We start from the raw sequence: 16,913 nt of genomic DNA on the forward strand, positions 1-16,913 counted from the left end.
ATAGAAAATTTTAATCTTTTGAATTAGATACATTTTTAATAAAATAAAAATAAATCATTGTTAACCTTAATTTTTTGAATTGTTATGTTTAAATACCAAATTTCTACATTTATTTGTGAAATAGCTATCCTAGTCTTATTTTTGTATATATTAAGTAACAAACAAAGTACCTTTATAGTATACATACAATACACATATATTAGATACTATTATGAAAATAATATATTTATAGTATTTTATTCCTATGAAATATATTATTATTCATTATAGTTCTTAAGCAACAAACAATTTTAATTTGTATACTTTTACCAATAATTTTAAATTAATAATTAATCAATTGAATTTATAAAAGTTACATAATTTTATGTTATTGCTGTATTTGTAATTATTCTTCAATAAAATTGTACATTTCATTTTACACAATGTTGTCTTTTTCATTCTTAAAGTTTGTTAAAAGATTTACAATTAAATTGATCTTATTTTAAGTTTATTTTTAGTAAATGCCCATAATAATTGTATTTTTGTCAAAAATGTCCTAAGGTAACAATAGAAATGATATGTGCACAATAATCTGCAAAAATAGAAGTAAAAGCGAACAAAATAAAGTATATTTTAAATATAATAATACATGTCGACGAGCTGAAATATGTGATATTTCGAGATCTACGTCTGCTATATGTGAGGATTGTCCATATAATATTCTTGAGGACGAATTCTCATGTTCGTCAGATTAGTGGAAACCATGTAACCAGCATGGTGGTGGTGGTGGTGATGGTGGTTTGGCACCAGACAGTTAGAAACTGACATCGACATCGAAGGATTACCGTGGGCATGACTTCCTGTCGAATAACATAAAACGTAAATATAGAAAAATTTTTCGAATTACGAGCGGTGCGATGTATGTATTGATTTTATAATGATGTATTTTATTTGTACATGTGTACTGTGTACACGATAAGTAGTTGATAAAATCAATAAAATGCTTCGATTTTTAACTTACAGAATAGTTTTGGTTAGAAAATTGGATTTTGTAGTTAAACGTTTTAAAAAAATTTGTCTTTATATCCAAAATTTAAAAATATAGTTAGGATTTCTCAATAACTTGTATACATTTAACAGAAATAAAAAGTTTAACGGAAATTCACTTTAATTTTTTATGACTTAAGTGAACACTTACAGTTTTACGACATTGGAATATTCACCCGTATAACTATTTGTCATCAAACGGTTATTGTTATTAAAAACGAATATTCGTTGATAGTTGAATATTTCGCCAAACTATATTTTAATTTTATATTTATAATAATACACGCTACATGGTATAAATTTGGAAAAGTGTTACTTCTTTTTTAGCTCATTTATAAGCATGAGGAATTTTTTTCAATAAAAACTGTATTTCGAAGTAAAAAAATTATAGTCATCAATTTTTTTCGTTAAGATTTGAAAAATGTATTTAATATATTTTATTTAGTTTATATTGGAACTAAAAAATCTAAAAGAAAATATAATCAGTATTATTTTGTATATATAGATATATTTGAAGATCAAATTTTGACGTTGGTTTCAAACTTTTACACATATTAAGAATTTAATTAACTATTACCTATATGCAATAATATTTAAAAAATAGTAGATTCATTTCATTTTAAGATGTTACTTATTAATAAGTATTAAGTATTAATTGGGTGAACCTATTCACAGTCTCGCACTGTTTCACGGTGTTTGCAATAGTTTATTATCGCTGACTGAGATAAAAGTTAATAATAATAATATAATATGGTATAAATTAAAAATATATATAATTATAATAAATAAATAAATACTTATAATATAATAAATGCAATGTCTTTGTAAAAAATTAAATTAACTTATCGCAATATTAATAGATACTATGTAGTAAAATAATAATTACTTTAATAATTTAAAATTATTATTGTACTTTATTAACTTATATTACTATAATATTTTAATATAGATAATTAAAAAAATTATTATTATTTTTTATGAATATTTTATACTTAATAAGTACAGTATTCATCATTCATTTGAACTTTGAAGTCAGTATACCTCTCTCTCTATATATATATATAATATAGCATAAAATAAGCATATTATATTATATTTACGAATTTACAATAGCAAAATTGTAATAAATAATTTTGGTAATCCAAATTGATAAAATTCAAAAATAATAATATACGTTTTATATTAATTATATACATAGATTCAAATCAAAAAACTCGATAATAAAGTTACCTGTGGCGGAGACTGCTGTAGGTAAGAAAGCCGGGTAACTTGAGGAGTGTTGGAACATTCCACACTGTGACAAACCATTCGATTTCCATGCTGAGTAGTCTAGGAGTCCGCCAAAACTGGAGCCTGTACAGTGTACAGACACATTTTGTTTAGGTAATGATGTATTATGTTTAATAATTATAATTACAATTTAAGCATGGTCGTTATCGAACTTAATGCCTATTTATTATTTATACATGGAACTTGATTTAAGACATGGGTAAGATTAAACAATAGGTCAATGATTTAAAATAACATACAAAATAAGTTAATATTATAAAGAAAATAAGTTAGGTAGTTAGTTGTAGTTTTTTTTATTTTTATAAAATAATTAAAACAAAATCAATGTTTTTTTATTAACATATATAGGTAAGTATATATTATATATATATATGTTGATATCATCATTACCTATTTATTTTTAATTATGCAATAAATTAATATTTATTTATTAATCATCCATTCCTAAATTCTAATTTATAAATATTATATGTTTGTTTGTTTTTATGGTACATACACACTATATACAGTAATACAGTATACTATAATTTATATTATTTTTTATGTACATTTTTGATAGGTATTACACTCACCAGCTGTAAACGGTGGTTCCGAGTGAACAGCGTTCGTATTGGACCTTGGTAAAAGGGGTTGTTCCACATTCGGGGATCTGCAATCGGGCGTAGTTGATAGTGCGGAGTTATTCCTCGACAGACTACTTCTCTCGTTCCGTCTGAATTTCGCCCGCCGATTTTGAAACCAAACCTGATCAGACGCACAATGTTTAAATCTTGTGTTTACATGTACCTATATACCTGACATGTCAGAATTATATCCTCTGTACATATAGACGTGCACATAGGGTACCCTTATCATTTTGTAATTGGGGCAGGGCCCTAAAATTGAAATCCCAGAGCAAGGGACTTGTATTAAAACTGATGTTACTAAAATAAAATGTAATTTTTTCTAAAATATATTGTAGATTCTATAAAATATCTTTAATTTACGTTGAAAAACTTATTAATATAATATAATCTCTAAATAGGTATTATGCGTATAAAAAGTATAAATAATAAATACAAATTAAAATTATTTTAGAAATATATAATAAATACAAGAAAAATATTAAGAAAAGCGCTCAAAAATATTGTTGATACCCCTTGAAATTTAAGTCTGCGCAAACGGCAAGTCTATGCCTCTGTACATTATTAATTATTATAGTATACGAGTATATGGCTGCTAATTTACGATAACGGTTTGAATGTTATTTGATCTATGTATATCATCTGTTGAATATTTATACAACCAATAGGCAATAGGTAATCATTAAATCATACGTAATATCACCAATATCTAATAACGCTAAAAACACATAATGATACATTTTGAAAGAACAGTAGGTCTCACCATACGTACATAAAGTTCCTAACTTCAAATCTTATGACTTTTAAGTTATAACCATTTATAAAATATAAAAAAATATGGGATTTTTGTTTTGTTTTTTCGTAGACACCAACTACCAAATATATATATATCTATTACTCCACAGCAGATCTGACCTTTAATCTGTCACTTTTTGTAATTATTTCATATACTCATATACATATGTATAATTTGAGAAGAGGAGGTAATTGCCCAACTTGATATTTTTTAAGTGGTTAAAACAATACTTTTGCTCCTAAAAATACCAGAAAATAACAAGGGTGTGGAGAACTGTAAGAAAAATGAATGTTTCATGAGTAGATAATAGGTATATATTGTATGCACATACCTCTTATTTCCGTTGAAAATTTGTTTTATCAATTTTTTTAAATTTTTAATTTGTGTAGATACACCCCAGTATATTTGTCAAGTACCACCACCCATAATTCAATACGTATATTATATAATACAGTCTTGTACTCTTGTGCGTATATGATATTCTGCGAGAATAAGAACGTAGGTATATTGTATAAACTATAAAAATGTTTATAAATAATAAATATATAATAAGCACCGCACGGAGGTTTATTTTTTCCACACGCACAATAATAGTAATAATAGTACACACTATGACACGTTACGCACGTCATATACGCTTGAACAGATTGCACAGTGCACACTGATAATATACGTATAGGTACGTCGTGTATACGTCTCTCATTCGTATGTTAATTGATTCGGACTCGAGCCCCGCACACGTGCAAGCGCACGGCGAACAATCCACAGTCATATTATACATATGCTTTATAATAATATAGCATAATTGTATATAGCTGCCGCAGCGGCGTCTTCTGTGTGTATTATATATTCAGTGTGTTGCTGGGCGCTAGTCGTCTCTTGGACTCGAGCCCTCTACCCGCGCGTCACGAAATCACTGGTCCGCGAATTCCGCCGGGCGGACTTGACAGCCTCCTCTCTGCAGACCGAACTTCCTTTGATTTACCGTGCGTAGGTATACATAGATCATATATTTACACACATACACACACACACACACACACAAATACATATGAGATACTTGTTGAACGGGCGGCGCCGCCACCGTCCAAATTAGGGACACATGTCAACACGTATGTGTGTGAGAGAGACTTGAGTTGTGTGAGAGATTCTTGAGTTGTGTGCGTACGTATGTACACGAAACCCACACGCCACATCGGCCACGTGCTCGTCTGTCGCTACCGAATATTATATATATACATGCGACTGCGCGAGGTGATCGCGTCTCTGTCAATTAGCTAAACGCGCCGGATTAAAAGTGCGACGGATGTGCGCCGGCAACAAGTGCGCCCCTGGCCCGAGCGCCCGTCCCCGAATAGAATAGGCGCTTGATGCTTGTCGATTATAAATTATCATTTTATTATAAACCGTATCGTTGATTAAATATGATCATAGTAATTTTTCAGATTAAAATGCAAATTATTGCGAAGAAAAGAACTTAATGTAATTTTGGTATTTCTTTACAAAATTATAAAAATATTTTTTTTATAGTAAAATTAAATTTAAATTCGTACATAGGTAATATATATATATGTATTTTTTTATTTGAATATATGATTTTGTATATTATGTAACCAGTGGCGTACACAGGACGATTAACAACCATTCCCCGAAATATCTTATTCGATCCTCAATGAAAATGTATTTCTATAAAACGCCCCTCTCCTTTAGGATTAGCATAGGTAATAGTACTTACATGTAACTTTTAATTATTATTAGCATAAGGTATAATCCCTTCTGAAAAAATGTTGAGTTTTAAATTTTAAATAATACTTATTTATTTCGTTGTATAATATGAGTTGTGAGCATTAATTATAGTGTTAAATTTTATTATTTCAAATACGAGTAGTTACAACAGTTGGGTACAATGTACAAACAGTCTATAATACTATATTAATATAGGCACACCTATTTAAACGTATTTTAAACAATAAACATCGATTAATGAGGAAAATATCTGTGATTTGATATTTTACTTAAAAATAATAAAGAAATTAAGAAAGCTGAAATGTTTTAAACATCTTTAATGTATCAAAATATCCATAGTTACTTACTTTAAAGTTTAAATTTATAAATTAATTAATTTTACTCTACTGAAAGTTGTTCGTTCAAATTTGAGTATAATAAATAATAAATTGTACTATAGTAATACAGACTTGGTCACTTGGGCTATGTAATGTATTACGAATTGTTATATACTTAGGTAATTAAATTTAAAATACATTTATAAATAATACTAATATACGTTTGAGGTAGGTACCTAATCTACTTATTCAATTATGTAAGTACCTGGTTTATATACCTATATTAACTATGATGGTTATATTTGTATATGCTTACTTGAACTCTGGCCTCAGACAGACAAACTCTTCTTGCTAGTTCTTCTCTAACAAACGCGTCTGGATAATGTGTCCTTTCAAAAACTTTTTCTAATGCTCGCAACTGACAACTAGAAAATGTAGTACGATTTCTTCTCGGTTTGCTTTTCCGTTGACCATCTGTCTCTGTAGAATTCGTTTCTAAGAAGAAAGTTATAAATTATATAATGCTTTATTCACTTACTACATTATATTATATTTACTCTTTCTACTAATACTAATAATTGTATTTATGAATATTATGAGTTTATGACAAATGTCAACGAATATTATCAATAAAATATATAATAATAATAGATAACTACATCTATAAACGATGTATTTTTTAATAAATAGCCAAATAGGTAAGAGCCCCTTTAAGAATAATTAATATACATATGTGTTTTTTTTAATAAAGGCATACTACATAATTTAATTTCAATACTGATTCATCATACGCACATATTTGAAATATGAATGTAATTATTAGTTTAATGAAATAATATTATTTTCCTGTATTTATTAATAATATAACATATAAGTATATATTATATTAATGTTATAATATGTAATGTGTATTATATTCAATTAATTTTAAACTTTTTGATATTTACATAACAAATACAATGAAGTAAAATAAGCCTTAATTGTCTTAAACATTTTCATCAGTGCATATAAATTAAGCTTACCGTGAAATTAAAGTGCTCCGCCGTTGTGGACATAAATATGATTATAATATTTTGATTATGTAAGGAGTTATATAATAATGTTTCGTTAATACTTCATATCTATTATTTATATATCATCATAACCTATTGTAAGCAGAATAATTATATTTAAAAATATAATATATTTGTTATAGATAATATATCTATGATATAGATACTTAAATGCTTTATAAATTATATAATATGGAATAGATAAAGATAATAAATATACGATATACATATTGTAAAAGTTTCAATATTTTCAATTTTATAAAAACTATTGTAATTTATTATGTTATATAAAATAGACTAAACAAAATTAATAACTATATGGAAATTATTTGTTTTATAGATTATTTATTAAAATAAAATAATGAAATATACGACTTAATTAATTTTGTCAAATATCCAAAAATTAAAAATGAAGAATCTTAATTAAGATGCATAAAATATTTGTTGATTTTTCTGAGACAAAATGTATTTCAGCGATTCATTAGTAGTGTTTTTTTTAATGCAATTCAAAACATCTGTTTGAATTAGCATACTTACTTAATTTACACGTTTTTTATTTAACAAGCTATAATACAAATTAATCATATATTATTTGATTATTTACATTAATAATTTAAGTACATAATAAAATGCTTATATAATTAGTCACCCACCCACATCCCGTTCTCGACCGCAATATTCTTTTTAATATCAATTACGTTTTATTTTTTTTTTTAATTAATAGGGTAAAAATTAATTTAATAATGTATGCATGTATATATTATTTACACTCGAGATGAACACATAGCCGAGAGGTTTAAATTTACAGGAGACTAATGCAATGGAACATGTCCAATGACACAAATGACGACGTTAGTGTTTTGGTCTATTAACCATATATTAGTTAACCGGCCTAATAAATAACATTAACGAAAACATAAATCAGACGCATTTTAACAACATCCCTGGCTTGGCGTGTGCATGGCATTTTTAAATTATTATGCATTTTCATGTGCCACCGTGATGAACCGCTTGTTTAAATACTTTTTAAAAAATTTTCGACGTAAGTTACTAAGTTCCTTATTCGGTTGTTTGTTTTCCTTACTGCAGTCTTTATAACTACTCATATTTATTTTATTTAACTATTTTTGAAAGAAAATAAAGACTATTCAATTCCAATAACACGATCAAATCGATAAATATAACACGAACAAGAATATGTTATTTATATAATATGTAATAAACTAATAACAACATAATTTTCATATGAGTATTAAAAACAATCAAATAATATGTACTTATCATATGTTTTTATATTGTGCATTAAAACAAAACACTTTTTTTTTGTATGCAATATGAATATTGTAAATTTGTAATAACGATAAGCACTGCAGCTTGTGTCTCATTCGACAAAATTGTAACGACAGTAACAATAATAAATAAAATAGATTCCAAATAACAATCAAATTATAATACACTATTATATTTATGTAATAATAATTAATATAATAGTACACCGTATCGTACATAAATTAATTAGACATTTACGTGGGTAAACGACGGGTTTGTATTAGAGTAGTTATTTACCATGCAGTATATCAATATAATCAGTTTAATATATGTAGTTAAAGTATTTCGGATTCCAATGAAAAAAAGGAGTCGGACGTGGCGGATTATTATTGAAGAGAAGATAGCTAGCGACCGCTTGTACATACATTTGGCAAGCATTGAACAATTAAAAACCGTTCGATCAATCGTCGGGGCAAGTATACACGGATTCTTGACCTTTAAGTCACGGGAACGGAGACGTCGAAAATGTGGACGAGCGAGAAAAAAAAACCACGACCCGGACGTACGATAAAATGCATTTTTGCAGCCACACTAGATACCTATTATGTAATATGCATATATATATATATAGCAACAGGCAGTGACGAATGAGCTTTGCTGGCTTGCTAATCAATAACCCTTTAAAATCAGTATAAATTATATAATATATTTATGTATATAATCGCTGCAAATAGTGAATCTTTCTACTCAGTTTCATCACTATCACATCAATAATCACTGTAGGTTTCGAAAAACACTCGTTAAAACTTGTTGGTAATGAAATAATACAAATTTACTAATCGTCGTAAGCTCTGCGAAATGCTCTGATTCGCTAGAGAAAAAAATAATCATGAGCAGTTCCTCCATCGCCACCGCGTTGTCCTAAAATACCGGCTATACTGTATGACAAAATAACAAGACTCATATTATAATAAAATTTATATATTTTATTATTATGCATTAGATGTGACACGTTAATACATCGTGTAACGCGTAGTATAATATATAATATATACTGTAGTACGGCGGCTGCAGGACTTACGGCCGTGCACTCAGACGTTAGTCTCTACAACAGCGGCTAAATTTAAATCCATAGACGTCTGTGAATGCTAAATAATCGCTAACCATATTGTGCGCGATTCATCTCCAGATCTCATTAAAAAACTCTCACCAAAACAATAATGCAATAATTTAAATTTCTATACATACTTATATCGATTTTGATATTAAAATCACATTACCTGTATAATTTATAATAAACATGTAACATCTCATTTATTATAAATATTTTATATCATTACTATTTTATAGTTTAGTTTTATAAAACCACCGAGCTATGCGGTAGAAAATAAGTATCATTGACAATATTGCGAATATATTATAATATTATAATATTCATCATGTAAAAAAATAATGATGCCAACCTGTGTGGATTGTCTAATTAATATAGTGCAGGAAATCGAACACTGTTTTAGTTTTATTTTATATACCTAAAGCAATCTATTTTGTAAACATTCCTTCCAAAAATACGTGCTTTAATACCCAATAAGAGTTTATATTATAATGATAAGAATCGATTCTAAAGGTTATATAAATAATAGTGTTTTGTAAAAATACGCGGCGAGGCAACATTTTTTTTTGCTTCTAATTTGTCGAGTTATTTTTACCATAAATATAAAAATAAAATTATCTTACAATTAAAAACCTATAAAATCATTTACAAATTACAACTGTAGTTTTTAACGGCATTTTTGTTGACACATTGATAAATTATGTTATTACTATATTTTGTACTTTGTTTAACATCTTATATACACAGAAATAACTACTGTCGAATGCCATTAACCGACTATTAATCTAATAAGTTTTATTATAATCAATGTAACATTTTTTAATATAATATAGATAGTAAAAAATTAACTAAATGCAATTATTTTTAAAATTATAAATATAAAATATATTAGGTAAATAGTTAATTACACTGTCAGACACTCAGACGTTAATTATTATTGTATACCACTAAATGTATTACATAAATTGAGTTGTAATAAAGCCCTACAAAGTTTCTGTCGTTTCTGACATCTTACAACACTATATAATATGATCTACACTTAAACTTTTTTCTATATAAACAATTTGTAACTTTATGGAAGGTATACCTAGTGTATTTAACATCATTCTCTTCGTCAACTCCAGCGCAAATGTCATTACTTATTAAATATGGTTAATGTAAATATATTATTATTTAAATTAAATTAAATTTAATGGAATTTGGAAATTTATTTTCAATTTTTATTCATTTAATTAAAAAATATTATTAGTTCGTTTATTTTTATTATAATTTACAATAACATACAAATTACATTATACTGGAAGAAGATTTTTAAAAACTTTTTTTGTCTAATATATATATTACCAATTACCCGTTAAGGTGTTAAACTATATATAGTAGTGGCGTGCTGGACAACAATTTTTAAACTCAATAGGGGCAAAATAAAAGATTAAGAACCACTATACCTACTCAAAATATGGATTTATGTCTTATAAATAATTTTATTAAAGTATAAAAATAAACAATATTGTTTCTATTATTATATAATTTTTGTATTTTCATACTTACTACATATACTCACCAAGTTTAGACTTTAAGCAATGTTTCAAAAAAGCTTCTTCGGCACGTCACAGCTAGATAGTTATATAATATTTATATTATACGAGTATGAGTAGATAGGCATTTGAAATTATAATCAATCAGGATAAAATATTCGACGTATTATATTAGTTAGATTTATAGTATTTTATTTCTGATTGATCAGATGCATTTACAATAACATAATAGTTATAATATCCTTTGTTGCCGTAGTATATTATATACCTATACTACATATGGCCCGCATTATTTTTTCGTTTGACACATAGCAATTCCAATAACGATGTAGTGGTTATAAGACAATTTCTTAAATTAACAACTATTTGTTGATGTAATATATAGATACCATAGACAAATATTAAGGATGAGGATATTATAGAATTAAAAGGATGTCTCATGCTTTCACAATTTTTATTAATATGCAATGTAGCAAATTTACGTTTAGCAGATCCAATTTTGTGTTGTTAGGTATAGCATATTATAGGTATTACAATTAGTCGACTTATCATCAAACTAAAAAGTAATAATATTATTATTTTTATTAGTACGTCGGAATTTTATAATTTTTCAATTTGTATGTAAGTATTTTTAAATTGCAATATATATATATATATATACTTGTAATGTTGTAACAGTTATAACTCGCTTTACTAACTTACAAATTGAATAATATCGAAAAATCCAACATGAAAACACAGGTAATACTCGTATTTTTACTTTAATTAAAGTAAAACTTTAAAGTTTGATAATAAATGAATTCATATTCTAAATATTCTAATATGAACCAGGCTAATTTATTCACTAGTATTTTCGCATTGATACCAATAACAATATTAGTTTTGCCGAATGCAGATTTATTATCTTATACCGTTTGAAGTACAAGACGTATAATATATTGTAGACCAAATACATTCAACCATCTAGGCATGATGACCGACAGTAGTGCCTACATACTATTATACTTATTATAAATTGTGTAACATGACATATTTTCATAGTTAAGAATGTTATATCGATTGTGATTTAGAATAGTAAACGTTTAATGGTGCTATTGTAAATTTACTATAGGTACATACATTATTAAATATTTGGTATAAAATACACAGTAAGAATAACAAAATGTTGTAATTTAAAAATAAGTACAAATTTTAATATGCGCAAACAGAAATAAAACCAATAAAAAAACTGATTAGTATATAGGAATTCTATGGGTACATATATGCCATATACGCAATTTGGAAAGAGATTGTTTGGACTCTTGGAAGGGTTATAGTTAGTCATCTCCTTAGAAAATGTCGCTACCAAAAAACGTATAATAAAAACTATAAAATGCCTTGTTTTCAATATTCTTAAAAAAATATATTTAAATGTTTACGCGTATTAAAATTAAAAAAGAAAATCCATTATTTATGTATAGCTTACCAGCTTAACATTTTAATGTATATATAATATATAATATATTTATGTACTTATATATTCCACTTATACGAGAATTTAAATATGTCATCCAATTTTAAAAGAAATGTATAGCAATATAAATTTGTTGTCATTTTTCAAAAAGTAATGCTTCATTGCAGTATCCATGATTTATAAGTTTGATTATTTGAAAAAAATGTGCAGAATTAATTGTTCAAATATTCAAAATATAGACTGTTTAATCAGTAGAAAAATATAAACCTCATCGATACGTTGAAAAACTAAGCTACTATCGGTATAATAATTTAGGTCGGTCTGTAGGATTTAACGTGCGTGCAATAAACCTATAAATTAAATATAAATATGTAAGTGGACTCAGGGGTGGGCACAGGGACCATTTACTCTGCACCTTGAAATATGCAGTGCATTAACCTTCCTGATCAGATTTTAATAAAAAAATACATTTTTAATTAAATATTAGGTATAACCTTTTTCTGTTGACTATTATAGTCGCCCAATTTCCCTTATTCTACGCGATACTTTTAAAATATATACTTGGCTAATTCAAAAATCATTATATGATTATTAAAAGTCATAGAACTACAACGTATTTTTTATTAATTGTATAAAAATCATAAGGAACTATATATAATAATGTACATAATATTATAATCCCTTTTTCTTGCTCCGCGGTTATCTATATGCTTATTAGGTTATATATATATATATTGTATACTTACCAACTTCGTAGCAGGGTGTCATGCAGGTGGCTGCCGGCCGTTTATTGTCGTCGGTCGCCGCGATAGCCGGCCTCCGGACTTGCAAGAGCGAGTCCACCGTGAACCTCTTGGTGTTTTCGGACGCGTACTCGTCCTCGGGCCTACCGTACCCGCCAACGGCGGCGCCCTGTTCGCCGAGCATGTGCAGGACGAAACCACTTTCGAAACGCATACAAAAATTATCGGGACAGTTGAGGACTTGAGGTGCGTTATTAATACGTTTTATTATTATTATTATTATTATAAAAGCATATAGCTACCGAAAAGGACCGATATTTATTTATTTTTCCTACAAGTAATAAAAATATCGACAGTAATCAATAGAAATATATTACAATACATATTTTATGGTATTATTACATTTAATATGACGTGCTCAAGTGCAGTTATCGCGGCGGAGGCGGCGGTACGCGAAGACATACTGTGACGATACGAGACGCAGGATATTCAGTGCGGTATATCCACACGTAAAAATATATAAAAATGAGACCGCCTCTACGACGGACGCGCGTGCGTGCGCGCGTCGAGCAGACGATATTATTTAGGGGGCGGCGGTGGCGGCCTTTTGGTAGGAGTCCAATCGCGGGTGTCCGCGCGAATTATGGTGTCTGTTCGAAAAACTGACAAGCGACCGTCGCCACCGTGCGCGGGTAGATACCTATATATACATACAATATATACCACTGTAGCTCATTATTTCGAGTTTTTTTCGGAAGACTTGAGAAGATACATATAACGTATATGTTTGATTTTAAAATTATTATAACCATTAAAAGTACCCTTATATTTTGTCATTCTCGGTGTATAGTAGGATGAATGAAAACTGGAAAGTATTCTAATTTAAGACTTATTATGTGTGATATTTTAGATTCTGGAGCAGAGCGATGAATGTACCTATTGATTTTACAATGATGTGGTTTTTTATGTGTGTAGGAGTATATTACCATTAATGATTATAGTTGTCAATAAAATGCTTCGATTTTCAACTTTGAGAGTGGTTTTTGAAAGCAAATATTAATGATTTTTAGTTTTATTTTTATAAATTTCACGCCAATAAAAAAATTGTGAAAGGATAAAAATGTTTGAAAATTTAATACAGTGTTCCTATAGTAAATAATTCGTTTTTCCATTAAAAAATATCGAAAATTTATAGGCACAATATTTTTTATAAGTATTTAATTTAGAATTTTGACAAAATTCGTGTAAAACTAGAAAAATACAAATTATTTTATAGTTAGAAATACATAAAAAGTTCTTAGCATACTTATGATTTATTATCTTATAATACAAGTTTCTTTAAAGTTTTTAAACCTAGGTATACATAAAAAAAATTCTACTGTAAAGCAAAATTAGTTTTTAATAAGCATTTCAAATACAAATTTTTACGATATTTAATTTACCAGCAAAATAATTATTTCTCCTGAAAACATTTTGATATTTTATTGTATTCAAATAATGTGTTCACCAAATGCTTGTATTATAATTTATAAATTTCTTTATATGATAAAATTTTCAATAGCGTATAGTGTGTGTAACAAAAAAAAAAAATATAAAACCAATAATTATTATATTTAGCCAAAGTGGGAATATATTTTAATTAATGCAAGAAAGAGGATCTAGGTAGTCAATTTTACCTGAAAATAAATTAGAAAGAAAAGTTAAATTCATTTGTACTCTTATATCAGACAACGTCGATAATTTCAGAGAATAAAGAACTGGAAAATAATCATGTTTGCTGGTGCGAGTGGTGCTCAATTATTGAAATGTGTTTATTATTGTGATACCTATATGCTGACAAGTTCATAATCGGGGTGGCACCCGTTTCGCCCAGATACCCATTTCGACCAAAGCGTCCAAAGCCCTTAAGCCCTTTTAATCGTTTTCAAATTAATTAATCCATAATCGTTTTTCATGTACCTACCTAGTTTATGTACCTATCCTATCCTTGCTGTGTATCCGTTGATGTAGTATTTACAATTCACTGCATGCGTTTAATGTTTACGATGTATCAACTATTTTTTGAAACATTATTCAATACGTATTTATAATATTTATAACGCACGCAGTTCATTACATCGGTCATTGACCATGAACATGTTCATGTATACAAACGAATCTTCTGTTAGGTATAAATATTAACGATTTTATTAGTCATTATTTTGTTAATTAAGTAAAATAATTCAAGTATTATATCCTTGACAATATGAAAAAGAAGAAACGATAATATTTTATATTAACAGACATTTTATAAACATTTTTAATGAATAGAAAAAATGTGACTTACTGACTCACGCAGATAAATACATTTTAGATTTCAAAATAATTATAGTATAAATGAAAAAAATCAGATGGCTCAGAGTGGAACAAAATTTAGTATAAAAAATGGATATCGCTCTGCTGTATAGTAGAGATGGAGAGTAGGTCACTGGTCACTATAATGGATGTGTTAAATTTGAATGCAATGACAGGTATCATTGTATACGAAAAACGATTCTGAACGGAGATGATTTGTCAGTCAATGATTTTTTTTTTACTACGATAAGTACAACTTATAATAAAGCTTGTATGAAACTTTAAAGATTTTTGGATAGCCAAACTTTTTTTATAGGCATTTAAAGAAAAAAAACTTAGAAAAGTCGAAAATTTCAATTGTCTATAAGTAGCTTAAAAAAGGTCAAAATATTTTGAAAATTTAATCGTAAATAGATAACCATAATATAAACATTCAAGTATTTACAATGATTCGTTTTTGGGTTACAGCAAAATAAAAAAATCGATTTTGTCGTAAAGTGGTTATGCGTGAAAATTCTTGTTTTTCGTATTTTTTCAGGGTTTTTCCCGACGCTTTTGAAAACTACTGGAAATTTTTTACTTTTGAGCCCCCAAAGTACCAACTAGATTAATTTTCCTATTCGAAGAGCGGCTGAAGTCAAAATCGAAGCATTATTAGTTATTACTATTCCAAAACGTGATGACAGACACAAAAAAAAAAAAATTAAAATTAAAAAAAAAAAAACACACATCATTGTAAAATCAATACATTCATCACTCCGTTCAGAATCTAAAAGAGAAAAAAATGTTTAAAAAAAAATCTGCAAGTGGCTTTAAGAAAAAAACAATTAATAAGGTGTTGAACAATATAAACAGAGTGGTGAAAAAAGCTACCAAAAGTGGCTTATTACAAAAAAACAAAATATAAGTATAATATTATAGTCATCAATAAGTCGCTAAAATATAGCTTTAAGAAAAACAACAACAAAACAATAAAAAAAACACATCGGTCGAGAGGACGACACAAAAAAACGAGGATTGGGGGGGGATACCAGATTGCGTAATCGGTGCAAAATATGGCGAGTTAAAGGCCACTGCAGGTCGTCTCTGCACATTCTCGCAACCGGTCCTGCGGCAAACGACGAATGTCGTGGGATCGTTTGCTCGGGCTCGTGATACATCGACCATTGCGGAAGACGATGTTCGGCTGCTTAGGCTGCACGGGAGCGATGGTTACGGCGATTGTGGTGCTAGTGCGCGATGTCGTGCGCTTCGACATATTATAGTGGTGATGAATGACGATTCTGGCGACGAGCGGCGGTGACCGAAACACAGGACGAGCTTATAAGTCTGTACTACGGAACCGGCGGCGGTGTCCGGTGGCGGGACTTGGCTGACGGGATCGATCTGAAGGACGAAAAAGAGAGTCAACGGAGAACGGACAGCACCACAATGCATGCCGCAATCCTGATACTCTCCTCAGATTTCCTCCTGCAGGATCTCGTCGGCCGCGTCCGCGTCCGGTGGCCGCCGAACCTTGAAACCATAAGTTTCCGCGGGTCCAGTGCCGCTGACGTTCGCGTTCTTAACTCCTTTGTATAAACTCACCCCGCGAACTGAGTCGCCGCCGCGCATGGCT

The 16,913-nt window shown here is 28.6% G+C and overlaps 1 protein-coding gene across 1 annotated transcript; it reads right to left on the bottom strand.

The window, feature by feature from the left end:
• Positions 1-470: 470 nt before the first annotated feature.
• Positions 471-13,370, bottom strand: LOC113548761 (paired mesoderm homeobox protein 2-like). Its single transcript, XM_026949808.1, has 5 exons — positions 12,965-13,370; positions 6,115-6,293; positions 2,889-3,060; positions 2,257-2,379; positions 471-839 (listed from the first exon to the last, which is right to left on the bottom strand). Exons 1-5 carry the CDS (start codon positions 13,173-13,175, stop codon positions 673-675), a joined length of 852 nt encoding a protein of 283 aa, XP_026805609.1. The 5' UTR covers positions 13,176-13,370; the 3' UTR covers positions 471-672.
• Positions 13,371-16,913: the final 3,543 nt, after the last annotated feature.

Source organism: Rhopalosiphum maidis, chromosome 1 (assembly GCF_003676215.2).
Source record: "Rhopalosiphum maidis isolate BTI-1 chromosome 1, ASM367621v3, whole genome shotgun sequence".
NCBI lineage: Eukaryota > Metazoa > Arthropoda > Insecta > Hemiptera > Aphididae > Rhopalosiphum > Rhopalosiphum maidis.